General features: G+C 39.9%; 2 protein-coding genes across 7 annotated transcripts in view; one reads left to right on the top strand and one right to left on the bottom strand.

The window, feature by feature from the left end:
• Nucleotides 1-13,257, bottom strand: part of phkb (phosphorylase kinase, beta) — a 76,308-nt gene extending 63,051 nt beyond the window's left edge. For 2 of the 6 annotated variants that reach the window (XM_010897768.3, XM_010897767.3), the window contains exons 1-3: nucleotides 13,182-13,257; nucleotides 12,777-12,848; nucleotides 7,581-7,667 (exon numbers count right to left, since the gene is read on the bottom strand). In XM_010897768.3, coding sequence (XP_010896070.1) covers nucleotides 7,581-7,667; nucleotides 12,777-12,848; nucleotides 13,182-13,203 — 181 coding nt within the window. In that variant the 5' untranslated portion in view covers nucleotides 13,204-13,257. Of the gene's footprint in view, nucleotides 1-7,580; nucleotides 7,668-11,984; nucleotides 12,097-12,776; nucleotides 12,855-13,181 lie in introns of those variants that run through there. The other 4 variants (XM_010897770.5, XM_010897769.2, XM_010897771.5 and 1 more) reach the window with 4 other exon arrangements.
• itfg1 (integrin alpha FG-GAP repeat containing 1) overlaps nucleotides 13,079-27,916 on the top strand; it is a 131,616-nt gene continuing 116,778 nt past the window's right edge. The window contains exons 1-6 of the mRNA XM_034296425.1: nucleotides 13,079-13,324; nucleotides 14,010-14,094; nucleotides 15,424-15,563; nucleotides 15,718-15,769; nucleotides 15,913-16,002; nucleotides 16,233-16,327. Coding sequence (XP_034152316.1) covers nucleotides 13,141-13,324; nucleotides 14,010-14,094; nucleotides 15,424-15,563; nucleotides 15,718-15,769; nucleotides 15,913-16,002; nucleotides 16,233-16,327 — 646 coding nt within the window. The 5' untranslated portion in view covers nucleotides 13,079-13,140. The remainder of the gene's footprint in view (nucleotides 13,325-14,009; nucleotides 14,095-15,423; nucleotides 15,564-15,717; nucleotides 15,770-15,912; nucleotides 16,003-16,232; nucleotides 16,328-27,916) is intronic.

The raw sequence follows: 27,916 nt of genomic DNA, 5'->3' as shown, positions 1-27,916 counted from the left end.
CCTCCCCGGTGAATAATCAGACTGGATAGGGCACTTCATTTGTCATCACCACATTATCCCCGAGTAAATGAAGGGGCCATCCATTCAGCAGGATCGTTTGTCACAGTCCAGGTCAATTTAAAGAGGCAAAGTCAGAAGAGGCGACATGAAAAGGCGACAGAACGAATTAGGCATAATATTACCAAAATCCTCAGTAAATACGCATTACTAACAAAGACTATGATCCAGTGACTGCTTGGGAATAATCCACTAACGGACACGGTCCCTTCTTTTTCAAGGCAGGTGTACGTTAGTTCAGGCACCGAGTGGATCAAGCAAAAATGTATCAAACATACATTGGTTCAGCTGCTGCTCTCACCCAGAGTTACTTGGCTCCTGAATTCAAACCAGCAAACATTTTACATACAGGTCCAAAGCAATTTGCCTATTTGACATATAAGAAAGCAATCAAAGGAGATATTCAAACCAAGTGAATACAAAAAACCCAAACATGGACAGCCTAGAACTTTCAGAAGGATGTCAACTCTGCATGTGTCCGAAGTGCTACCTCAGTCAACCCAGTGTCATTAAACGCTGCATGTGTCCGAAGTGCTACCTCAGTCAACCCAGTGTCATTAAACGCTGCTTGTGTCCGAAGTGCTACCTCAGTCAACCCAGTGTCATTAAACGCTGCATGTGTCCGAAGTGCTACCTCAGTCAACCCAGTGTCATTAAACGCTGCTTGTGTCCGAAGTGCTACCTCAGTCAACCCAGTGTCATTAAACGCTGCATGTGTCTGATGGGCCACCTTGCTTTATCCAGTGCCTCTTTTGGTCACAGGAGTCAGATTCATTATGGGTCATTTATGATCTGCAGAGTAGCCCATGCTTACTCCTTGTTGTCCATGTAGGGGTCTTACAGTGAGCATTGCTCTTTGCTCAGCCACTACTGGTTAGTCTGGGAATAGGGCTGCGATACAGATAGAAACAAATCAGGTGAGCGGTTTGAATCATAAAACTTAAATTGCTTATAGGAAAAAAGCATATTGGCAAGCAGGGTCCATTTTGGGATGGCTGCTCTTGATCAAGAAAAACAATTAATAGAAAAGAGAGCATGCACACTTATAGTGAATCTCACAGTAAGGAAGAGCTGCACTGCATAAGTGATTTAATGAGGTGGTGTTTATGTCTCAGATTAAGGTTGAAAACTAAGCTATTATTTACATCCCTGTTAAGGATAGAAGCCTAGTAAAACGACACAGAAGGCTTGTTGTGTGTGGGAAGAGGAGAAAAAAAAAACTATAGAAATCATAAAACTGACCGATCTATCAAAACAGTAGGCTATTATGCTCATGCAATATCAATACTACACGCCATTACAACCTAATATCAATACTACACGCCATTACGACCTAATATCAATACTACACGCCATTCAACTACAAAAAGTTGGGACGGCGTGTAAAATATAAATAAAAACAGAATGCAATGATGTGCAAATCATTTAAACCCTATATTCAACAGAAAATAGTACAAAGACAACAAATCAAATGTTGAAACAGAAATTTTATGGTTTCATGAAAAATACATTATATTTTATGCCAGCAACACATTTCAAAAAGGTTGGGACAGAGGCAACAAAAGACTGGAAAAGACTAAAGCTGGTGGAATATCACACAATTAATAAGGTAAATTGGCAACAGGTCATGTTTTGGAGCAACATATGCTGCAATCCTTTTTCAGCGAAGGCCTTGCTCAATGTCTTTCTGAAGGGAAGGCCTTCAACAAGACAATGCCAAACCACATTCTGTGCGTATCACAACAAGTCCGGGTGCTAAACTGGCCTGTCTGCAGTCCCCTATTGAAAACATTTGGTGCATTATGTAACAAAAACTATGACAAAGGAGATCCCGAACTGTTGAGCAGCTGCAATCCTATATCAAGTAAGAATGGGAATACATTTCACTTTCAAAACTACAACAATTGGTCTCCTCAGTTCCCAAATGCTTACTGAGTATTGTTTAAAGAAGTGGTGATGCAACACAGTAGTAAACACGCCCCTGTCCCAACTTCTTTGAAATGTGTTGCTGGCATAAAATTCGAAGTCAGCATGTATTTTTCCAAAAACAATAACATTTCTCAGTTTCAACATTTAATATGTTGTCTTTGTAATATTTTCAATTAAATATAGGGATACATTATTTGAAAATCATTGCATTCTGGTTTTATTTGCATTTTACGCAGCTTTTTGGGAAACAGGGTTGTGAATTACTTATGGGGGCCGATCCAGCAATTACACTAATACCTAGAAAAGACATCTACTCTCTCTGGGGCCTTCTCGGGATCAATAATGTGGTGCAGTTTGGCTATGAATGAGGTGTGCACCTAACCTCCCTCCCCGATGGTGGTGGCCACCCCTCTGTGGTTCTTTTTTATATTCAGTCTCCTTTAGCAGGTCCCTGAGATTTCATCCGGTTTCTTGACAGCCTTTAATGACTGCGATGATAACAGTGCCTTTTCCACTGGGCCTCTTGGCCCAGGCATCTCCCTCTAAGGGGAGTTGACAATATTTCAGGATCGCCTGGACAAGTGTTTGAGTTGGGCCATAGTGAAATTGAAATTGCCATATGAAATTTCATATTCCTCAGAGTGAACATTAGCCGTCTCGTCTCTCGCAGGGAATATGTGGAGAAACCTAGCTTCCAATGACACCTCGGCTGGTTGAAGGTCTGCCAAGCTATCTGGGGTTTTTAGATACATTATGTGTGTGTGGGTCTCTCCAGGCAAATGAGTGGTTACGGAAGACCCCAATTTCCTAGAAGAAAGCACAGCCTCCATGCTAGCCTGGTTTCCGAAAAGATGTGTGCCAAGGCTCGCTGCGGGGGCTCAGGCTTGAAACCACGGGATGTCTTCTCAGATGATGAGGTCACAGACAGACTCTTTTCCCCCACATGAGCCATCCACGGAGGATTTTCCTGCATTTTGACTTGTGGTTGTTCTGCTGTATTAAATAATTCAATTTCCCAGAATAGCTTTATAGATTGCTTCTATTTATCATATTTGGACACGTTAGCAGAACTTCATATGAATGAGTGCAACTTTGAATATGCAATGAGAACGTCTCTCCACTGCATACACAAAGCGCATGAGGAAATGCATTCAACATCTCAGTTTCGGTCAACGCTGTCCAAATGCTGTGAAGTTCTCAGTCACCGGTTGATTAAGGGAATGACGTGGTTTTGTTTGATATTATTTATGGATTGCTATAATTGTATCATGCTAGACTGTTGCACGTTGCATTAGCCAGGTGGAATCAGCCCGATCAATGTTTTTTGAAAAAAGGTAAGCAATTGAAAGCAGGTTTTCCTCGAAGTGAAAATGTCCTAGTTTGATTTATTCCCAACCTTCCTCAGCCAATCTTTGTGAATGTGGTGTGACGCATGGTAAAAATGCACTTAGGTGTTAAGTGATAAGAGTCCACACTGCCTCTTTGGACCATGTATTTATATATTAACCATTTCCTTGGCACTGTGATTTTAAAAGAAAGTGGAATGATAAACTGCAAAATTGCAGTGTTATTTCCTCGCCATTTCTGCCCATACGTGCCCTCATAGTTTGCTACAAGGATTCCAAATTTGCTATTGCTAGTCATTCCAAACACGCGCTTGGTGTTACAGTAAATAACAAAACAGACAGAGCTGATAACTAGCCCAAATAACTAGTCTACAGGGTCCATAAATGCAGCCAACCTTGCCACACTTTTCTCAGTCACCGCCTTTGGATTTAGAAAAGAAAGATAATTCATCAGGCACATCAAACAGAAAAACTGTCAAGGTCACAACAGCTCAGTAGAACTCTGAATCAAAAGCACAGTAAAATATGTTATTACTCACTAACAACTTCAAAGACAGAGCAGCCTTCTAGATGCAAATCAACTGAGGTTGGAGTTGCTCAGTCTCATATCATCCATCAACCTAATGTCCCACTAAATCAACAGCTAATGCTTTAGACATCCAAAGTCTGTTCTCACAATGGGCCATTTCTCTGCTCCCAGACAGTGGGGGAAAAAAAGAGAGCAGTGGAGAGAGAAAGCATACGAATGAGAGGTAAAGAGATACTTCAACCAAACATAACGCTTGTTTTTCCATTTCTTAATCTTCCCAAACCAGGGGACAGATAGCAGTTCCATGGCACCACTATAATCAAGCAGGAGAATTAAAATGAGGCACTGGAGTATGGAAACATTACCACATAAATAAGAAAATTGTGTGCCCACACAGAAAAAAAAAGGCCAAACTGCATGGACAGTGACATCCTCAACATCCTTTGCCCAAAAAGAAGAGAGAATAAGTTCACTCTGTATCAAAAGAGCAAGTAATGCCACTCACTGGCTTTTCCATTGCATTTTTTTTTTGTAGAAGAAACAAAAACATACATGATCAGAATCACAATTTTAGTTCCCTGAGGCATAAAAGGATATATATTCACTGTGTATCAGCAATAACAAAAGCTGCTCACTTCCCTGCTTAAATGAAGCACATTCGACTTCTACTTAGCGACCACCAAATTAAGCAAGTACATTTCCACATAGTGGGAACCCACTGAGGATGTTTCTAAGAGTGCTCCAGGGGATGCCTGAATAATATAATTTCACCACTATTTATAACCTGCTACTCAAACAAATAACTAACAACCTGACCTAGAGCTCCACGATCTCCAGTTTATAGAATTTAAATCAATCTGACTTAGCAGAAAAAAGGATTAGGAAAAGCATTGTGTAAAAATGTCACTGTGACATACTGCACCATACATCACAAGATACACAGCAACATTAATGCAAAAGGTACAATGCCATCCGTTTACAGCATGAACACATGATACGGACATTCAATAATCCACAAGGGTAAAATGAAAGAAAACAAACGTGTGAGTTACGCCTTTCATGAAATCACCCTGATCAGTGTGAACAGGTGGCGAGAAAAAAAGTGTTCTCGGCCCGTCAGTCGCAATAACTGGCAACGCAGGGCTGGTTACACATGAGGAACCAGTCGGTTTCCGGTTTTGCTTCGATTGGCTGCCTTTACTGTAATGTCCTCATGTCAACCCAGATAATGTGAGGAATAACGCTCACTCTTAAGGAAAAACTTTTCCCCTCAAAATATGATGGCTTATCTGTACAGCTGTCTAACACTGGAGTGGGGGGTGTAAGCAGTAATTATATATGTCATATACCCACTCTTTTCATGGCCGTTGCGTATAGGACAAATCCCTTTGATCTCTATCAACAGCAACACTTGAATATGAACTAAATCCTCTATAGAAAGAAGTGCTTCCAAAGCTATTTTTTGGGCCTACATGCCAAAACCTAAGAGATAAAGGCGCTCAAAGGTGACCTATGTTCCATACCCCACTAGGCCTGTATAATCAGACCTGGAGGTCCTTATCACAGGAAAAAAACAGTTGAGATTGATATCATTTAAAAGCTTACAACTTTCATAATCCCTTGAAAAATATACATCATTCCAAAAAAAATTATGAAAGGCATGAGGGTGGAATTTTGTCCTTAATGGATTCTGCCAATAAGGTTGCAATCTACTTCCCTTGAGTAGGATGAACTTGTGGATAAGATTTGTAAATCTCTATGAGACTGAAGGTTTCAGTTAACAGGTAGCCTTCTAGCTATTACTGTGGTTGGTTCACAAAACTACCTTCCTTCATGCTGGATACATAAATAAACTGTATCAACTTAATGTGAAGTTTGGTGGTGTTTCTGGACTGGCATTGACTTGCCCTGGAAATTAACCATGGGTGTTTTAAACTTATTGCACCTTTTTTCCCTTTAATGAAACTATAAGAAAAGTTGTGAGAAAAATTGGTGAACTCATTATTCCTGAAAATGGTAGCCTCCTGTTATTGTTAATGGGGAAAGGTTCGCATGTGGAGTTGGGTTGTGGGCAATACATTATCCAAAACACAACCGAAAGAAAACATCCCAATACTATTTTACATTAAATGCAATAAGATACAGGACCAAATGCTAAACTTTTGACTACTTTTATACACTTAAGTTAAACAATCTGGAGATTCACGTTGGTTTTCGACCAAGATGTTGGACCGATTTGCTCAATTCAAAACATGAAAAAGCACTACCGTTTGTGTTATCTGTTCAATCAGGTCCCCTCTATTCATTTTTAGGTATTAAAAAAAAGTTCTGATGAAATGTTGTGTCAAATATTTAATAAAATAGTTTATTCTTGTTGTATATTGTAACTAGGTACAACTAGATCCCTTCACCAGTAGCCTAGTCTATACACATAACTGGAATGTCACAAGAAGATATTTGGGTTAGGGATAGAATTAGGTTTAGGGTTTGGAATTAATATTGGGTTTTTGGTTAAGATTAGATTTTTGGGGTAAAGGTTAGGGGTAAGAGAAAGCAGAATAATCATATTTAATAATATATTCGATCCCCACAAGGATAATAAAAGCTTGTGTGTGTGTGTGTGTGTGTGTGTGTGTGTGTGTGTGTGTGTGTGTGTGGTGTGTGTATAAGAGCGGTGTGAGGGAGGTGAGCGATTCCGCCAAATCATTTTGTTTCTTATCGCACTGCTCCCTCAAGCAGGAAGTTTAAAAGCATTCCTCACCCAACAACCATGATTGAGTTTGCAAGCGTCCTTCCTACCACAAGGGGTCGCTAGGGCATGACGAGACAAGGCAGACCGGTCTTCAATCCAGCCGTACAGTCTGGGTTGAGCCAAGACTATTTCCCCAACCCTCGTCTGGACCCCTGGGAACTACTGATACGTGAGAACCAGGATTCAAACACCTAGCAACTACTCAGATTCGACTTAGATCCAAAGCAGTGACTTAGACCATAATTCGTAATTTGGGGACTCTGTCTCATCTTATTTCTGAAGCATTTCCCCATCTGAAACAGTAAAGATGGGTTCAAAAAAATATCTAGGCCAGCACAGTACAGCTTGACACTCTGCTACCCTAAGAATAATCAAAAATCTGAATTACTTAACAAAATAACTTTGTACACTAAGTATAGTATTTAATTTCTTCCAAGAGGCTAACAAACAGAAAATGAAACCAAAGCTGTAAAGCCAGTCCGGACAGGGATAATTTGTCAATGACACTCCTGAGTCACATCAAAGCAGAGATCACAACAGACTGTTATGCATACATTTCCTGTTCCACAACAGTACATTCTAGTATTCATGAAATGGCCATGTAAGGGCAGACTGTAATACATGTCCTCTTTTTCCAAACTGAGCATGTCCAGACTGCATTTAAGTAAAAAAAGCAATGAAATCGGTTGCCATGCTGTATCCATGCACCATGTGTCATCATCACAGCTGACCAATGGGGTGTGACATGTCTGCCAATGGTGCAGTAACCTGTGAAAATGGTGTGTCCTGACTCCGACAGACTCCTATTAGAGCCAGAGTGTAACAAGCTGAATCCGTAAATATTGTGAATATACACCAATGGAATCGGAAACATATGGGATGGAAAGAAAGTCAGCCTTCGGAATGTCTTCAAAATAAAGACTGTAATGTGGATAGTAAGTACTTCAGCCATAATCAAAGTGCTCACCTGCGTTGTAGTAGCGGTCGAGTTTGTCCCACAGTGGCTCATCCTCCCGGTGGAAAATTGAGAGCTTGAGGGGTTCATAGATAGAGCCTGAGAAGATATAGAAGACGTATTAACAGAATAATAATTGCTGAGGTAGACCACAGTTGGAAATTATTATGATAGTATCTCAAATTAACAGTTTGGTACTTCCAAACCTTTGCTAACACTACTGAAATTCTCTGTAAAAAAAGAGGAACTGGAGAGAAATAGGCTGTAGGACTGACAGGCTACAACTGAATGGTTTCTATCGGCATCTCTGTCTCAAATAGCCAAATTAATTCAGAACTCAATGTGAAACATATTTCATAAGCTGTACATAGGACTGAAGAGATACGTTATTAACAAATTGCCATATGAATAAATGATCGTTGATTTGTCAGAATGCTATGAGCAATTCAAATCACACAACAACGAAAAACTATTAATAAAGCATGCAATCATGGCAAGGCAACAATTCCACATCACATTTAGTCACTGCAAATGTCATAAACTCTAGCATGAAGTCTGATTTCATATGCTAAGCACAAATATAAAGGTATAGGCCTAATGGAGCATGCCACCAGAACGTTCTTAGGTTTCTGAGCCAAGTGAATTTCAGGGGAACCCCATCTGTTGGAGCACCATTTCAGACAAATGTAACTTTGTGGAGTGATTTCCATTTTAATGGGATCGACCTCGGGTCAATACCACAGGTACTAAAAAAAATCATCTTTCCAGTCAAATTACCATAATTTCCATCAGCTTTTAAGTAGTACCGTCCAAGCCATCGCTTTCAAAGATAACTCTGCAAAGGCAGTGTGAGTCCAATATGCAAATCATCAGAGGATTTATAAAAATTTTACCGAATAGACAAATGGATGGAAAGAATGTGGTTTCTTGGAAAGAACTGTGTGATTAACTTTTCTGAAAGAGTTCAATATTGATAATACAAGTCTCTTAATTTTAATGTTAATTGGTTGGTATCACTTTCAACTTCAATTAAATAGTATATTGGTTGTACCATATTTGGTGGGAACCTCAGACTCAATACCTGCAGAAAAACAGTTGAGTTATAATGATATAACATGTTTACTTAGATGATTTTGAGATCTAGCAGTGTACATGTATTCTTATAGAAGCCACCCCATTAATTTGAACATAGCCTATACACAACAGGAGTCTTTTAGCAGATGTGTTGGTTTCTGAGTTAGGCTAATCCTGTAGATCAGGAAGAATGTGTATAATTTTAATACGAGAAGCTAATGCGCTGCTATGCAACAATCAAGCCAAGTACCAAGTGTCCGAATGACTGCATTGTATTTCCAAACTCTTGACAGTGTACATGCAAAAGTGTATGAGCACTTTGTTTGATGCAGTTAGAAAACTTCATGGGGTCATACCCTGGCTAGTTAAGGACAGAATGAGCCTATTGTTGCCTTTTGAGAGGGAAATTCACCGCAAATATGGCTAATTGTACACACCCAGGATTCTTTCTTGTGCACCAACAACACAATCAGACTCTCTGAATTGCCTTGTGAAATTGTGGCTGAAGTGAAATAGCTAGTCAGTTAGCGGTTGGCGCAGGTGGCAATGCAATCATTTACATCACTCGCTCAGAGACCTTGGAGTAATTGTTTCCCTTGCCGCACAAGGGCAGTGACTTTAGCGGGGCAACGGCAACGACGCTCTGTGGGTGACAGTAGTCATTGTGTTCAGAGGAGCACTGGAGGGGCGAGGCAGCGGAGGAGGCGCTTTGAAATGAGGCCCACCTTACAGAGATACCTAATAGACCTTATGCATTGGGTAAACAACAAATGTAATAGTGTGATGGTATGATTGTGTCCTAAATAAAACTTTGACACGTGTGAATGCTTTAATCCTCATTAATGCACCTAGGAGTGCTGAAATTAAAACACCTAATTGTCTAAGACTTTTTGAGTCATAAAAGTGCATTGAAAATACTGTACTCCCGTTGGAGAAGTGTGTTATCAACCAGTTAACTCTCTCTCTCTCAAACCATGCAGATTTTCTAGGTTTCCCCTACACAAAACATATTACGGAATGTATCAAGGGTATTTTCAGAATTTGTTGTTAACAAATGCGGCAAAATGTATTGTAAATGTCAAATGTACTTAACATCAAATGTAATGTTTGGATTCAGCCTTGAGTCAGGGTAAGTTCAATGAGTTGCTTTCAATTGCTCCAATAGAATGTATTTTCTCTTCTTTTTTTTTTCTTCATAGGTATTCCAATTTAACCAAACCACCAAGAGTGGGAGACAATAATTACAGTATAGCCAGCTGTCTCGTGAGCCACCAATACTAGATATAATGACCACATTTCTGTGTATCCGCTCTAACAAAGAGCTTTGCTGTGCACAGAGCAAAATGGATGTCTGTCTAGCTCCTGCCAATTGCTCTCTTAGGATTTGTGGAAACACCTCATGATATTGATACTGTATGTAATCAGTGATGTTGATGTCAACCATCCATTTTTTTTCAGTGGATAGTGAGAAACCTTGACAAAACCCTTGGAGAATTGGTAATATATGTACCATTCGTAACAGAAACATGAGTAAGCAGACAAAACACATGTCTTATTTCTTATGGGATTCACATTCAAGTGTAGGTCATTACAGAATGGCACAATCATAAAACAAAACATGGCAACAAAGATATAAATGAACTGACCCCAATTCAAAGTCTGCATTCCCTTAGTTCTTAATACTGTGTATTGCCCCCTTTAACATCAATGACAGCATGCAGTCTTTTGTAATAGTTGTCTATAAGGGCCAGAATTCTTGCAGGTGGTATAGATGCCCATTCGTCTTGGCAAAATGTCTCCAGGTCATGCAAAGTCTTTAGTCGTCTTGCATGAATCGCTCGTTTGAGATCTCCCCAGAGTGGCTCGATGATATTAAGGTCAGGAGACTGTGATGGCCATTCCAGAACCTTCACCTTTTTCTGTTGTTAACCACTGCTTAGGGTCATTGTCATGCTGGAACGTCCAAGAGCGTCCCATGCGCAGCAGAGTGCAAATTGTCTGCCAGTATTTTCTGAAAACATGCTGCATTCATCTTCCCATCAATTTTGACAAGATTCCCTGTGCCTTTAGAACTCACACTAAAACATCAGTGAGCCACCACCATGCTTCACAGTGGGGATGGTATTCTGTTCACTATAGACTTTGTTGACCCCTCTCCAAACATTGTGCTTATGGTTGTGACCATAAAGCTCTATTTTTGTCTCGTCACTTCAAATTACAGTGTGCCAGAAGCTGTGAGGCGTGTCGTCGGGCATATAGTAACCAGGATTTTTTGTGGCGCAGGCGCAGTAAAGGCTTCTTTCTGGCAACTCGACCATCCAGCTCATTTTTGTTCAAGTATCGTTGTATTGTGCTCCTTGAAACAACCACGCCGTCTTTTCCAGAGCAGCCTGTTTTTCTCCTGAGGTTTCCTGTGGGTTTTTCTTTGTAACCCAAACAATTCTTCTGGCAGTTTTGGCTGAAATCTTTCTTGGTCTACCTGACCTTGCCTTGGTATCAAGATATCCCCGAATTTTCCACTTCTTAATAAGTGTATTGAACAGTACTGACTGGCATTTGCAAGGCTTTGGATATCTGTCTTTTGACAGTTCTTTTCTACTCCCCATGGCTCAGAATCTAGCCTGGTATGTGCATCCACGTGCAAGCTAACAAACTCATTGACTATTTATACACAGACACTAATTGCAATATAAAAAGCCGCAGCTGTGAGAAATTCACCTTTAAATGCCATTTTCACCTGTGCGTGTCACCTTGTGTGTCTGTAACAAGGCCAAACATTCAAGGGTATGTCAACTTTTGATCAGGGCCATTTGGGTGATTTCTGTAATCATTATGATTTAAAAAGAAGACAAACAACTATGTGATAAAAATGACTTCAGATGATCACTGCCCTTAAATAAAATATTATTTTTTTGTCATATTTTCTAAATCAATGCCTAAATTTCACAATTTCTGCCAGGGTATGTAAACTTAGTAGCACAACTGTATAATGGTGAACGTGAAATTTGTGATCTTAATTTATCATATTTGATACAGAATGGTATATACAATAATCAATACAAAGTGAAATCCATGTTTGTATTTCATTTGAAAGGGGTAGTTTCCAGCATCTAACAATTACATTAAACTATTTCTTGGATTACGCTCTACAACACATACAAATGCCCTAATAATATAAAACATCCACCCATTATGGATGTTGCTCGGGAGAAGGGACACATAAGTGCTATTAGATATAATTTTGTACAATTAAATATCTTGCAAGCGTTCGCTATGGTATGCCATTAACCCTTGTATCATGAATTAGAGGCTAATATTATCTTAGGCTATAGGCTTACTTACCATATCTCTTAAGTTTCCAATGAGCTCCAGAAATTTCACTTTCCAAGCTGGCCATTTTCAAAAGGTGAGGTAAGGGTAAATCGTCTCCCAGCTAAATTACAAAATTACAAATCTACAGCAATTCACAGGAGAGTTAGTAAAATGAATTAAGAAAACAATTACTATCAAATCACACATCAGGTTAATTTTTAGTGGTTACAAAACAGACATGCAACAAATTACAAGACATGAATGTTATGTTTCCTAAAATTAGCCTATCCATTTTAAATATTAGCTTCATTGGAATTCTTTGGAAAATGGTGATTGGAGATGGATGAACTTGGAATTACTATTTTAATGGAAGTCTGCAATATGTCCGTTCTCAAATAGTTTGCTGTTGTGCTTTGTATCCTCTTAGTTAATAACTGTGTAGCATAATAGCATACATGGCATTAAATATTTATTAGTGTCACGTTTGCATGAGCGATGTAGTGAAACTACATGTAATGTAAAGGTGTTGATGGCGTTCTAGACGGATAATCCAGGAACAGTAGACCTACATGTATATTCATTCTCGTTCAGTATGACATTGCTGTGTTATGTAGCAAAATATTCAACCCAAAAGACATGGGTACAGAGGCAGCAATGTGAAGCTCTTAAAATAGCTGCACACTTATAAGCCTGACCTTTCATGCTCATGCCATTGCAGGCATGGAACTGATTGAACCTGTTTCCGTGTTTTCGCACGGAAAAATAACAACCAAAAGGCAAGTTAAAATCATGCACAATGGCATGCAAATGAATCTGTCAAACCTGAACGTTTTTGTCGGGCTTTTATTTCCAAGAGTTTTCTGCCGACATCTGCCAAGCTTGACATGTTGTTGTCTGTGTTTACCAAGGAATGACAGCAAATTGCGACACTGCTGTTAACTAGGAAGTGCTGATAGTGTGACGTCACAACATCCCTTTCACTCGTTTTATTAAAAATCTGTAGTCTTCTAAATTTCGTTCAATTGACTGTCATTAACATAATAAACAACACCATTTTAATTATGCCAGTTCTGTTACTTTAAATCACTACGTATGAATGATGAATTTGTTGCCGATATTTCACCACCTGCCGTAAACCTTACGTCAATTGCAGTATTCCAGTTTGTGTTGTTTGAATTTAACAGCAATGAGAATGTGGATATTGTTTATCAAGATTTGTACACTTACTGCGTATTTTGCGGCGCAACATTCTGCATTTGCTCTTCAAAATGTAACAGCTGACTTGTTCGGGTCGGAAAACTATGGCACTGTGGCTGCTTTCGGGGATTTCAACTCGGATAAGCAGACAGATATTTTCATCATCAGAGAACGTGAGTTGCGTAGCTAGCTACAGTAGTTTGCTCATACAAGGTAGATATCAATCAACACAGACAATTGATAGACGACTGTCAAGTGTTTGGATTGGCTTAACATAGAGTCGCAGATATTGGCTTTTGGATAGATTTAACTAGTTAGCTAATCATTTAAAAACGTTAGATACTGTATGTAGCTAGCTAGGTAGTTACTCACTCGAATTTACACCATTTATTGTTGTTCCATATTAAACTCCATGAATGCCATTCCTGTACTCTGCTGTTAGTTTCAGTAAACAGTGCTGTCAAATTGTCAACGGTTTCCTAACTTTAGTACCTAGTGTTAAGTTTCCAAGCTATCACGTTATACACTGATTGCAATATGCTACGTATTGCCCTATGCTGGATCATGCAATTGATTCAGGCCTACATTGGCTAAGAGGTGGGATAGGTCTTGTGTAACTGTCACGGATACAGGACATGTAGAGATGAAAAATGTGACTAACTTTGCTTATATAGTTAAATCCTTCATCTTTAAAAGCTATTGGGAATCAGATGTATTACACTCAGTTTCAGGCTACTAGTGAGTTATCTCATTGGTTTTATGTCACTGCATTGTTTATGTTTAAGATTTCATGAAAATGAGAGTTGTGCACCCTAGCTGTTTCTTGATGTGATTTTTCATTGAATTTCTCTGTTTCAGAATGTGAGTTGGTGATATTCCTGGCTGACCTGAAAGCCCCCTACTTCAAGCCAAAAGTGCATATCACTAAAGATGAGTTGCCCAAGTATGTTTCAGAAGTTTTTTATAATTATTATTACTAAATGTATTGACATAGCCTAGACCGACTAAAGTCATAATAATGTAAATAAAACAAAAATCTAACATTCAGTTGACATCTGTCTAGCCGGATTGATCCTAGACCGACAGTGTAATAATGAATCCCAGACCTTTTCTCTTATGTCGTTGCTGTAAATAAGAATGTTCTTCTTAGCATACTTAGTTTGCAAACTAAAATGTTGTAATTTCCAAAATGATGACTAAGACAAGCAAAAAAGCCTGTCTAAAATATACACCATAGATAATTCGTGGTCAAGTCATTTTCAACTACTCTGATCTTTTCACGTTATTCAATGAAATGATAAATCTTTCTATTATTTTGTTAATTTGAGTCAGAAATGGCCACAGCACAGAGAAACCTCTACCGACAACAATAAACATGAAACATTAAAGTCATGATCGTAGATACAAAACCTCTTGTTTCAGTGGAGGCTTATTTCTGCTGACATTCATGATGGAGACTTGTAGAATTTCTCTTTAAACAAGGCACATTTTGACTGTTAGGCATACAAAGCAAAGTATTTCTTGATCCATTTATAACAAGGTTTAATCATGGTTGCGACCAGATTAGATTGAGAACTGAGTTTACAGTGCTGCATGAGTGATAAGCATAATGTTTGCAAACTGCTGAGCAAAGGCTCTGTGAATGGTATGTTTTGTTTCTACATGGCTGTGTTTATCAGACCATGCCAATAATAATCAATCAGTTGCATCCATTATTTGCACCATGTGTCCAACTGTGAGTTTGAAACAAGTCTTTGTCTAATGCTGCCTGGAGCTTGAACTATTTTTCTCTGTTCTAGTGAGACAAACAGTTGTGAGTTTGAGCACTGAGCTGGAAGACCGCATACAACGAATCCTGCCAGAATTCATGTTTTAGAACTGTTTGCTGCCAGTCAAACAAACAATTGAAATGATCAAAGCACTCAATTGTTCTCGAGTTTGTTTAGTTTAGTTTAGTTTATTGGTTTATAATAATGTGGACAACCTCTTTCAATAAAAGAGCAGCTTTAGCCTCTACGGCTAATTTCCAGCTGTAGTCCCCAGAGCAGAGGCTCTGTGTACAATGTTTCATTTCTATAAAGCTGTTTATCATAACCTTCAATTTCATTCTTGTAACCCTCTAGTTTAACATTGTCTAGGTGAATGGTTTGCCTTAAGATGGATTCACACAAGGATATTCCAGCAATGTCATTGAGCTATGTCACCACTTTTATATAAAGTGACGTCTGGTAATGAGTCAACAGCAGGTACTCAGTGAATGTGTTTCTTTCAGAGATTTCATCATCACTGGAGTGGTCCCTGGAGACTATGATGGGGATTCTCAGATGGATGTGCTTCTTACCACTCAGCTGAAGACCAAGACCACCTCGGACACCAGGGTGTTTGTCTTCTGGGGAAACAACCAGACACTGGGTAATGTTGGGAATCTCTGTTTTTAGGCACGATTCAAGCTAAATGGAGGAAACGGTGGATTTGTAATCTGATTGAAGTATATGGTCATATGTATTGTCTGTTTGAATATCTTGAAGTTGCCTAACTGATTTACGTCTCTTATTTGGTTTTGCAGATGGGAAGGTTGACCTTAATAAGACATTTGTGGATCAACCTCTTATCATGGAGTAAGATATGCATGCAATATATCCATGTTACTAACCTCCATAGCGATTGTTGAAGTGTTTCCATACGATAGATAGATATAGTTTTAGAGCAGTTTTTGCTTCTAAATTGTCGTTTTAATGGTTTTCCATATTCTCTTACACAGCTTCAATGGGGACATGATTCCGGATATCTTTGGAGTTATTTCCACGACTGTCCCTGAGTCTTCCACGGAAGTCTGCTATCTTACTGGAAGGTAAATGTAGCCTCTGTCTGAGATTATAATGGCGATTTAATCTTTGGCAATTGCAGAAGATATTGTTTTGTATTTTCCTCCGTGTCTTGATGGAACTCGATTGCATTACGTTGAAATACTGTAGATGTATACAGTGTCGAAAACTGCAGCTTTGTTGATTGGTTTTGTGTTTTTCCTGAACGTCTGCTTAGCAGGATAATCATGTTTTCTTGTTCTTTTCGCTGTCTTAGGAACGCTGTGTGGCAGCCAGCCCTTACTCTACCAGTCAAGATGCGTGTTCCCCATTCCAATGCTTTCATCGACCTGAACAGGGATTTCACCGCCGGTGAGTAGGCTCAGAAACGTTTTATTGGAGGACCTAATCTTGCATTGTCGCACTCTGTACTCCTGCAATAAAAGGGGCTTTTAAAATCCATGTTGCTGTAAACGTGGGCAGAATCACGGAATTCAAGCATTAAAATATAATTCAACATTATAGAAAATGTGATGTTTTATATTTACTTTTGTCTTAAATAATGAACCAGCAATGAGAATTCATAAGAAACTAATAGGAACAAACTGGGATAATACGCATTTGGACATTTCAGTTTTGTAATTTAGTTTAGTATGGAAAACTTAGTGGAACTACAATGGACATAATCCGTTGTTTTCTAATTTGAAGAACAACACTACAAATGTCCAATATCTTCTCCACGTTTTTGTGCACGTTTTTGGTGTTGTATGAATTTTTTTAGAATTCTATGCATTTTCCAGTACGTTTTTAAGTGAACACTGAGGCCAGCATTAAGTTACAGTTTTAGACAACAGCCAAAAGTCTGTTGTAACAGTTTGAGCATAGTGTAGGCCTATAAGAGTGTCCTACAAACAAATAAAATGGAAATCCCATAACATTTTCACATAGAAGTGTCACCTGAGCTGTCATCTGAAAAATGCCCAGTGCGACTGCACCCATTTTCATGGAGAGGCTAGAGGAGTTAGAAACCTGTTTATGTTGGTAAATAACCTGAGAGCACCCTTTCAGCTTGGATGGGGTCTGTCTCTCTTCAGCAGGTCAGGCCTGGCTGTTTTTGTGGGGGATTCCCAGAAATGTGGTCAGTTACCTACATTTTCTGTCTTCTGGGTGAAAAAATCGAGTTGTGCGAGTCTGCAGAAAATGTCATCAGTCCCCCTAACTGGGAGGGGCTAGAGAGAATTACTTAATCCTGACTCATTCTTCTAGTTATTTCACACTGAATCTGTGTTGTGCTTTATTAACTCTGAATGTTTATTCCTAACATTGTTGTCAAAATAAACTATGGTTTCTCCATACTCTATACTTATACTATACTAATACATAAACACTGGGACTTGGTGTTCTATGTATACATTTCTCTATCATTTTTCAGGCATTTCCAATCTCTTTTTGCACAAATATCAAAAAGGAATTCTTGCTGCTGTGCACATTTATTGCCAGTTTATTCTGGCCCAGTGTCTATTATTAAGACGTGTCAATATTGTCATGTCCTATGTCTGTCTCTCACTCCTTACCGTGTGCTAATAAGTGCAAGTATGGTGGTTGAGAAACACTTCAAAATGTATATGCAGAAAAACTGTTTTTGAAACTACTCTTACAGAAGAGTGAGAGAGTGTCTCAGCTTTTTGAGTTACCCAGCATATTGAAATACCATTACTTTACACAGAATGTAATTAAACATATTTCTTGTTTTCTAGCTAATGTTTTTGAGTACCCACTTGCTCAGCTGGTGAAATGTGGCTTACAGGCAAATAGGTCTTGAGACAGAAATTTAACTGCTGACTTTGCATCCTATTTTGATATTCTACACATTAAAATAATTATCCAGATTTGTCTGGATGTAGTATTAACAATGGTGAATTGGAGATTGTGTATTGGTTCATGCCTGAGTTATATAGGTTGATATTATGTTACATTTTGGCTGTATTGCTTTGCTTTGGGTTAGCATTAGCATTAAGCTCCTAACAACTGGATTGAAATATAGTTCAACAACTTTCAACATGACTAAGAGTGGGAGAGGATTTCCCATTTTCCTCACCAATGAATTAAATACATCACTGTGTTGTTTTACTGGCTTTCTAATTGTTTCCATTAAATGCTTTCTGACAAACCTGTCACTTAGACTTAAGGTCCTTGAGTTTTAGAAAAAAATACACATTCTCCCAGGAAGTTAAATCTCATATTAAGACAATCGGAAAGGATTTTGTCGTGTCTGACCTACAGCAGGTATTTTTTTGTCGTATTTGCTTACCGGGCTATGACAATTCAACCAGAGCATAATGATTAAAATTTAAGCTGCTAAGGGATTAGAAAAGATCCTCGTTTGCAGACGCCAGCCCACCTGGAGAGACAATCTTTAAGACAGTGTTTAGGAAGTTACTCTGAAATATAGTTTACAAACTACCAACTATTTGGCACCCTAGAAATGACAGTAAAACTACTGTTTGTACGTGATTTACTATGGTTTACGTAACTTTAAGGTAGTCAACATCCACTAATACTTGTTGTTAAAGGATCATATGCAATCTGCTACATCATAAACTACAAATTGCTTTTTAAATGGGGCGGGGTCTGATGCCAAACAAAAAAGCATTTAATTTTCGAATACCATTTATTTATTTTTTGCAGGAAAGTGTTTATGTTGATCCCACAGTTGGCTAAACCGCTACATGGCAAAAGTGACCATCAGAACCCTAACCCTAAAATGAAACACGTAATTGAACATTGCCTTTTCCCACAACTGCTTAAAGGTTTGAAATCCTTGCCGAGCCTCAGAGAGGTTACTTGGCTGTCTGCTTTATGTTCATCTCCTGTCCTGGGTCAAGGTTGGGAGCTGTAGTGTTGACCACTTTCATACAATGCAAGCAGGAAATCTACAGCTCCCCGTATTAGCCAGTCATTCTGTCCGTTTTGAATGACTCATATTCTCATATTCATAATGTTTAAAAGGCTGCACGTTAACGCATTTGACCTAGGGGGAATTTAGCCTGGAACCTTTTCCTCCACCGGGTAGCAGAGCCTTGAGCTGGGGGCATGGATCACACTCCTGGCACAAGTGCCTCACCCAACCAGGAGAATGCCCTGTCGCTGTGGAAACGCGTTCTGTTTCACTGATTGGCAGTCTGCAGAGGGACTAAAAAAATGATAACGTTCAGAGCCAATAGAAGGGTAGAGAAATTGCTCCAGATAAAAAAAAAAAGCTAAAGAATGTGGTGCAGCAGTGTTTGGCTGTGAATAGCTTAGTGTGGGAGTGTGCATGCTGCTTTGTAGGAGGGAATGTTCTGGTAAATCAGAGCTGTCTTTTTTTTTTTACACCTGCCTCTCCTAGCATGGATAGACAGGGCTGTGACACACTTATATAGCCTAGCTCTCTCTACTTGAGAGGGCAAAATAATATGTAATGTGGTTCCCACATGAGGCAAAAGAGGTAGATGAGCTATTGAGGAATCGATTACAGCCTAGCTACAGTAAGTAGAATATCATGTTAGATTGTATTTTGTGTGGATCTTATAATTTTTTTTAACTACCCAATATTTATTTTTTTATTTTTTTCCACCCGGCACATCCAACCAGGCGGTCGGATTTGCCCGTTGCAAAACACTCTCACTCGTCTGACAACTTCAGCTTTTTGTTGGTTCCTGCCCCGCCCAAGGGAGCCGCTCGAGCACGCTGAGTCGAGGAAATCCCTGCTGACAATGCCACCCCCCACCCAGGTTATACTAAGGCAATAAGCATCCACCCACGGAGCTCCCAGCCACACATCAGCCAACAGCACAGTCAAAGCTCATACCTAGACTGTGGTTGACAGCTTGGCACTATAAAAGAGTGCACCACCTGGGAGGCCCTTGGTTTTGGCCCTCTCTTGTAGTCTTTGTGCCGTGGTCAGCAGCTTCCCACCGACGTATTTTATTACCATGCGTCCTTTCCGGGGGAAGATCAGGAAAGGGTCAGGCCTGTGGTGCTCTTCCAATTTGAGTCATGTGTTTAAAGTTGTAAACATACACAGCCAAGTTGCAGCCAGTGACCCCTGCAACCACGACTCGTGGTAAGAGATCTAAAATTGCTTCCTGTTCAATGTCAAGGCCTCATTTAAGCTTTAAATTGGACTGTCGAGGAGCTGCCCTGTCCCCCTCCACAGTATATCACACGGCCTGTTTGTAGCAGGTCTCATCTCTCCACTGCTGGCGCTGTCTGTTCCCTTGTCCTCACGATAAACCTGATCTATGTTCTGGTAGTTTAGAAAGAGGAACAGCTTGTGATTACCACAGACGGTTAAGTATCCCAGTTTAAATGCTCCTAATTGGGTCACATCCAAACTCTTGAGTCGCTGTATTGCTAGCAGGATCACCAAGTCGGTACTACTCTATAGTGCTGACACACTAAGACAAGCAAGGGACTCTTAATACGAGAAAGAGCTCCAATAAGCCTCTGGCATCATCAGCCTTGAGGGATTTCCATGTGTAACTTTACTCAGCATGTCATATCTTTGGACTGCCGGATTGATACCGGGAGTTGGTATCGCAGTTTTACATCTGTGTAATAGTTTCGCTAAGACAGGGCATTGGGAGTGGAAACCCATTAGAAAAAGGTGTTTAATTGCCCACATTTTTAAATGTCATTATACACAAATATGAGCGAAGACAGTGATATTGTCATAGGGCTTGTCGCTAGGCAACGTGGCTTTGCAATGCTCCCTGCAGCAACCAATTAAGCAACCTTTTTTTCCGTTTAGAGAGACAAGTTGATTGTTGGTGTAATGAAAGGGAAACCGATTCACCATATACACTGTAGCAAGGTTACTGAAGTGGAACTTCATGAAGGGATTCACTCATTACAGAACTGGAGGGTTTTAACCAGCAGTGGCCTATTTAGTCATTTGGCCTTTTTTTCAACTCAGATTTTTCATATGTCATAACATTGCCTGAATATTGTTAATACTATCTTTTGTTTGCCATAAGCCTGCCTGTTGTATTTCTGTCCGTACGAAGCATTCAGAGTTACTGTTTTATTTGATAAGACCTTCACTTGGTTTGATGAACCGCGAGTGGTAGACAACATCCAGGGACAGAAGGTCGGGAATCCCTGCAACGCTAACTGTTTGCATCAGTGGTGAGCATATAGGACAAAATAAGACGAAGAGATACCAGCTGTGCATAATCACCACGATTACAGTCGAGGTTGACATTTTCGATGTAGGGAGATGAACGGTTCCAGTGCAGTATGCAGTTATTTAGTTTAATGTTTAGAGGTGTGTTGATGTGTTGAGCACAGTCTTATTAGTCTCTGTGGGACAGATGGCCGGTTGCTGTGGGCCACAGCTCAGGGACAGAAACTGGTCAGGTGGTGGGTTGATTTGGTCCTGGTTGACCTGTGCTGCCCATCTGCCCTCAGCCTGCAGGGGGAGATTTTTTCGTCTTTTTTAATAGTATTTGACCGGGGTGTGGGAGGTGAGTCATGATCTTCCCTGCACCCTTCCTTACCCTGGAGTCATGGAAGACGTCTGGCGGACTGGTGCCAGACATTTGGCCTTTCTGTAGACAGTACAGTGAATCGCAGTTTACCTCAGTAGCGGGCGAACCCAGACCCAAACCAGACAGTGATGGAAGAGCTGAGAAGCGACTCTTCAATTGACTATATACATTTATTCCACACACTCTGTGATGTTGTCTTCCAACCTGAGGTTATGAGAGGTGAAGGCCTCTCTGAATCTGAATGATTCGGCTGACAGAACAGCAGAGCGTTCAGTCTTGTCGGGGGATTGTTTCCTGTGGTCAACCACCACCTCTGTGTTTCCTTTGGTGTTAAGGTCCAGGTCATCTGCCCCAGTCCTCCAGCTGGTCGACTTCTCCACTGTAGATGGACTCAACGCTATACCACCAACCGCAGCGTTTTCAGTTGAAAACCTTGGTTGTTGGGCGGGGTCACAAAAGGCTGTGAATAAACACGTATGCCAAGCACCCATAGTCATGATGTTATGCCGACAAGAGGATGGAATTAGTCTGTATCTTACAGTTTTAGTTCTGTCAAGTCACTGTTCATTTTCATTTCTACCATCTTCACCTGTATACTGTACCAATAATGTCATAAAAGGTACAATTGGTCCCTTGTGTTCTGTACTAATTTAATAGATTGAGGAATTAAAACAAGCCCAGTGTGCTACTCAGGGAACAGGCTTTGAGGTGCAATGTTGATGCCGATTCTCTTCCGGAGCTGGCAGAGTATCAAACATACATTTGTAGCATTTATTTTTGGTAAACATCAGTTTGTATAGCCTAGATAAATGAATACATGAATAAATAAAGCGTGTGATTTTTCACTGATACGGCTGTGGCCTCTGGTTGTGCTTCTGTTTCCAGTGCAATCCTCTTATGTGTAGTACTCTCCCCTCCAGGCTGTAGAATATTAGCATAATACATAACAGGCTTCATCCACACAGACCTGGATTAAACAGCTGTGTATTAAAACAAACAACGATATCTGCCTGATGCTTAACACTACGTTTAATTCAAAGACCTGTGTCTCACGGAGCACTCACTCAACGTGTTGATACACAACGGTCCCTGTGTATCCGCTTTGTCAAACCCACATGGTTATTCTGATTAGGTAGGGGGGGGTTCTGGAGTAAAGCCGTTTTGACTTGGACTACATGAATCCGAATTGGTTTACAAGCACAGGCTCTCGCACACACGGGAACAATGACATTGCTCACATAGGCCTACACACGTGTACAAGTAGGCTGTGCTCCGTTGCACGGTTGAGCCTCCTAAGCTTGTTACAGGACTTCAGTGAGCAGTTGCACTCCCATATTTTCTCAGCAGAAAATAAGGTGTCAGAGAAATGGAATCTTGTGCATGAGGAGTTGGCGTAATCCCCTATAATGCACCTACATTGTTCCCTTAATGGTTTTATGAGATTATTTCTCCTCAGAATACCATCTTTCCATTTTCTAGTGTCGTTGTGTCATGTTTGTGAATGAGGCGCTTAGGGAATCTTTGGGTTGAAGGCACAGAGTGTACATTGACAGGAATTGGCTTATGGTTGGTTTATTTATGGGATTTTACTTTTCCTGCCCTAATTTTCATGCAACTTAGCACTCCCCCTTTGCTTCATGTCAGACGCTTGCTTTGATGGGGTCTTCTTGGTTCACCCCAAACTTGTTTATTGTCAAGCTAAATATGAAAAATATTACAAGAAACCTCACGATATGACCTTATCACAATCTGTGGATGCCGACGCAGTGTTGAAACTGAATGCTGTGATTTGTATTACGATTGGACGTTACAACCGTAATGCTCTTAATAGATGCATAGTTATTACCAGTAGTAAGGATTATGGGATATTTAGGCTTTGGTGATTGATTTATTGATTAATAAATCAATTAAAACCCTGAAGGCGCCTTTTAATGTCCAAACATTTTTCGTTGTTGTCAATAGATTATGGGGAGTCTATGTGGGACTTTTGGCCTAGCAGGTCTACAGTTTATTCACTTCTATCGACCCCACTAACTTCATTTTGGGTGTGTGCCAGTTTATACCTTTTACGGAGGAAATATGTCTGCTGCAGAGGGACAAGGGAAAGCTGTGAGAAAAGGTTTCGTTCAGTCATGGAAATAAAATGCTAAAAACAGTATTGGTCCCTAGTACAATAAAACGAGCTAGAAAATATTGAGGTTTGGTGAAACTGATCTGATGAACAGGAATCTTTTCTATAACTACCTGAAGAGGTCAAATGGAGAAAAAAAATAACTCTCACCACAATAACTTATTTTTTCTGTTGCTTGGAACATTTTCACATGATGCAGCTCACCTTATTTCTCTGGCCTGTTTTACTATCCTCTTTGAAAGCTTTATAAAATCCTAAAACAAGACATTGAGGTTTTTGTATCTCAATGCTGTCATTGCATCTTTTAATGTCATGCCTAAATCCTCTTTTGGGCTTTGGCAAGTTTTAAATTGGTAGTTTCACGGTCTGATGACCTCCTCTCAGCAGCAGACAGAGGCACATTTCATTCAAGGCAGAAAGGCATAGTTTGTATCTCTTCTACTCTTCCATATTAGTGCAATGGATGGAGTGTGGAGACACTGAGACTAAACAAATAGCTGTGTATATTTAGCATAGGCAGTTAACTACCTGCGCTGACACTTCGTGCCCTGTCCTGACTGATTAATAAATCTGTGTGATAATTTACTAGCCATTTTCTTGAGCACCTGGCTGCATTGAAATTATATAATTTCAATTATTTGAGTCGGTTGCATTTTTTTCTTCCTGTATTTTTGCTGGTTGCCTACAATTGGCTTTTCGGCAATCTATGATTTGGCTTTACTTTTCAATATCTGTTATATTGAAGATATCTTCTTTGTCGTATTTTTCATTTCATAATGCACCAAATGTTTTTGATGGGTGACAGGTCTGGACTGCAGGCAGGCCTGTTTAGCACTCAGGCTCTTTTACTACGGAACCATGCTGTTGTGATACGTGCAGAATGTGGTTTGGTGTTGTCTTTGCTGAAATAAGCAAGGCCTTCCCTGAATAAGATGTTGTCTGGATGGCTGTTTATGTTTCTCCAAAGCCTCTAAATATTGTTCAGCATTAATGGTGCCTTTACATATGTGTCACCCATGCCATATGCACTAATGCACCCCCATACCATCACGGATGCTGGCTTTTGAAATGTGCGCTGATAATATGCTGGATCTTCCCTTTCCTCTTTAGTCCAGAACATGCATGATTCCCAAAAATAATTTACATTTTTTATTTGTCAGACCACAGAATGGTTTTCCACTTGGCGCATCAGTCCATCTAAAATGAGATAGGGCCCAGAGAAGGCACTGGCGTTTCTGTATGTTGTTTCTGTATGGTTTCATCTTTGCATGGTAGAGTTTTAACTTGAATTTGTGGATGCAGTGACCTACGGTGTTCACAAACAATGGTTTTTGGATGTCCACTACAGAATCATGTCTGTTTTTATTGCAGTCTTTTGAGTTTCCAAAGATCACAGCCACCCAATATTGGTTTTCGGGCCTTGTCCCTTGCATACAGAGATTTGTCCGGATTCTCTGAAACTTTTAATGATATTATGCACCGTATATGATGAGATCCGCAAATTATTTTCTATTTTACATTGAGAAACTTTATTGTTTATTTGTTGCCCTATTTGCCTGTGCAGTCTTTCACAGAGAGGTGAACTCCTTCCTATCTTCACTTCTGAAAGACTCACCTTCTCTGGGATGCTCTTTTTATACTCAGTCATGTTACTGACCCATTTCCAATTGACCTAATTAGTTATGAGATGTTCCACCATTTTTAGCATTACACACAACCTTTCCATACTCTTGTCCCTGTCTGAGCTTTTTTGAAACATGTTGCTGGCATCAAATTCAAGTGGGCGCATATTTTTCCAGACACAATAACATTTCACAGTTTCAACATACTATTTTCTTTTTAATATAGTATTTAAATGATTTGAACATCATTGCATTCTGTTTTTCTTTGCATTTTACACAGTGTCACAAACGTGTTTGTAATTCAGTGAAATGATACAGTCAGGGGTTTGAATACTTTAAGGCACTACATGTATCTGTCCTTATTAGAACCTTAGGCAGAATAGATTTGGGCACACTGTGAGGGAGATTAAGGTCTATTTCGAGTCCCTAGAAGATGTATTCTGATTCCACGTCACACAGGGATCTACTTTGGGAAATAGGCCAACTTCAGCTGTTTCTGACTTATGTCTCGTTTACCCTTTATTTTGTTTGACATCCTGTATTATCTATTTACCAGTTCTTTCATTCAATGATTTTGTGCCAGAGAAGAGTTTAATTCCTTTAAGTATAATCGTTTCCTTTGCACTGGAGGTCTCCTAATGTCTGTTGGTTGGGGTATCCATTTCGCTGATGACTTGTATGACATTTCATTTTATAATGTCAAAGGCCTCTTTGAAGGCCTCTTTCTTCCTTGCTTGCAACAGCTGAAACATGGACTGTAATAGGGAGGTTAAACCGAGAGGAGGCAAGAAAACTAAATCTGTGTTCAATAGATAAGTACGCAGTGGCTTATGGCAGGACTCACAATATCTTCTGTGCAAACACAAACACCTTTTTGATTTCAATTTTGCCTTATTACAAGCCACCTCATATACCTATACTCCCTCCAACAGAAATGGACATCTGTCCTGCAGCCGCTGGAAAAAAAGAAATGAGATCAAACTCAGACTTGGCCCTGTATGATCCCATCTCCAGTCCGGCCTGTGGCGGGAAGTGCTCGTCTCAGCCTGTCACTGCAGGGAATTGCAGTCACAGCTCGTTAGCCGAGTAGCTGTCTAATATATGCTGCTAACGGCCATTAAAGCCTAAGGAGAGGAGAGCCCAAAAGCAGCGCTCTTCTTTTTTAGCTAAGGTGAGCGGGTGCAGCAGGGATGGACGCTGTGATACCTGCAGACAGGTGGGGCTGGGGAGGTGTCTGGATTCATCGGACATTAATGCAGAGGGGAGCGGCCGGATGTCAGGTCTGGTTTGCATCAGGCTGGCGCAGGAAGCCCTGGAACTTTTGGGGTTCAGTAAACCCCAGGTTAAAATGCAGGCAGTGCAAGGGGCCTACTGTGGAGTTGCGCTAATATGTTTTAACTGGCAGGAACTTATTTACTCAGTAGCCCGAACGTAGACGGAGCATGCTGTTTCTCTATATTCAGCCTGCTGATTTCCGAGATTATAACCGATAGATCGTGGTGGAAATCGACTAAAAGTCTACATAAAAAGAAGTCAACATACAATCAACATTGTAGAAAACAGGTTAAATAAAATTGTTATACTTGATATTGTTATAAAAACAAGAGTATCACTCTTGAGATCCTTCCTTCTGAGATAGCGATATACTATTTTCTCAAAGGAGCCCCCCTGAGTATTATAGTGTGAAGTGAAATGTGTCATGTAATCTACTTAAAGATTCACAATGTAAACAAGATAAGTTGACCAGGGACTGTATTCACAAAACATTTGATCTTACTAGGAGGACCCCTAAACAGCACTAAATGTTCCTAGCTATTTGTTTCCTCTTAAAACCTATTCACAAAGCTGCTAAGACCAACTTTTACTAAGGAAACGGGAGACGTCTTTTAAGCTAATAGAAAGGGCGGGGTTGACCCCTTTACTATGCCCACAGTGATTGGCTGATAGGGGAGGGATCAGTGTTGCCAAGTCCGCTTATAATACGCGACTTTGGGCTTGTTTTCTTTTGAAGTTGCTTGAAGTAATCACGGTTCGCGGGTTGCAGTTATTTGGGCTTGTTTTAAAAGTGTTGGTTGCTTGTTAGGAAAATCTGACAAGCGACTTTGTTTTTGTACATTTATGGTACTTTCCCTAAATGCATTGATTGACACAGTCAGCTTCACAATATTGTAAGTGCTGCAGTGTAATTCGCTCTACCACAAATCACCACGTGGATCTTTACCGCCCCCACCTCCCTCCCATTGGTGAAAAATCTAGTTAGAAATCTAAGCAATGTTACAAGTTTCAATGTTTATTTGTCAAATGCACCGAGCAACACAGCGTCATCCTGAACAATTAAATTATTTTGACCTGGCACCAGAGAACTATTTAGTGAGAGTTAAGAAGAATATAAAAGCAAAAATATAGCCAGTCAAAAAATAAATAAAGCAACACTATACATAACACTGCACACTAGCAGCAGTTTAAAAGAGTGTACTGAAAACTAACAGCAATCTGGTATTAGCCTATTATTTATTATATATATGGCAAGTAAGGCAGTAATATACATAACAATGTAAGCTAGCAGCAATTTGGCAGAAGTATTGAATATAATAGATACATATGAGTGTAATAAACTAATGAATATGACAGCACTCTACAACTACGTAGATAAATATATATGCAGCAAAAATATATC

Source organism: Esox lucius, chromosome 2 (genome assembly GCF_011004845.1).
Source record: "Esox lucius isolate fEsoLuc1 chromosome 2, fEsoLuc1.pri, whole genome shotgun sequence".
NCBI lineage: Eukaryota > Metazoa > Chordata > Actinopteri > Esociformes > Esocidae > Esox > Esox lucius.
This window is presented reverse-complemented; position numbering and strand designations above follow the sequence as displayed.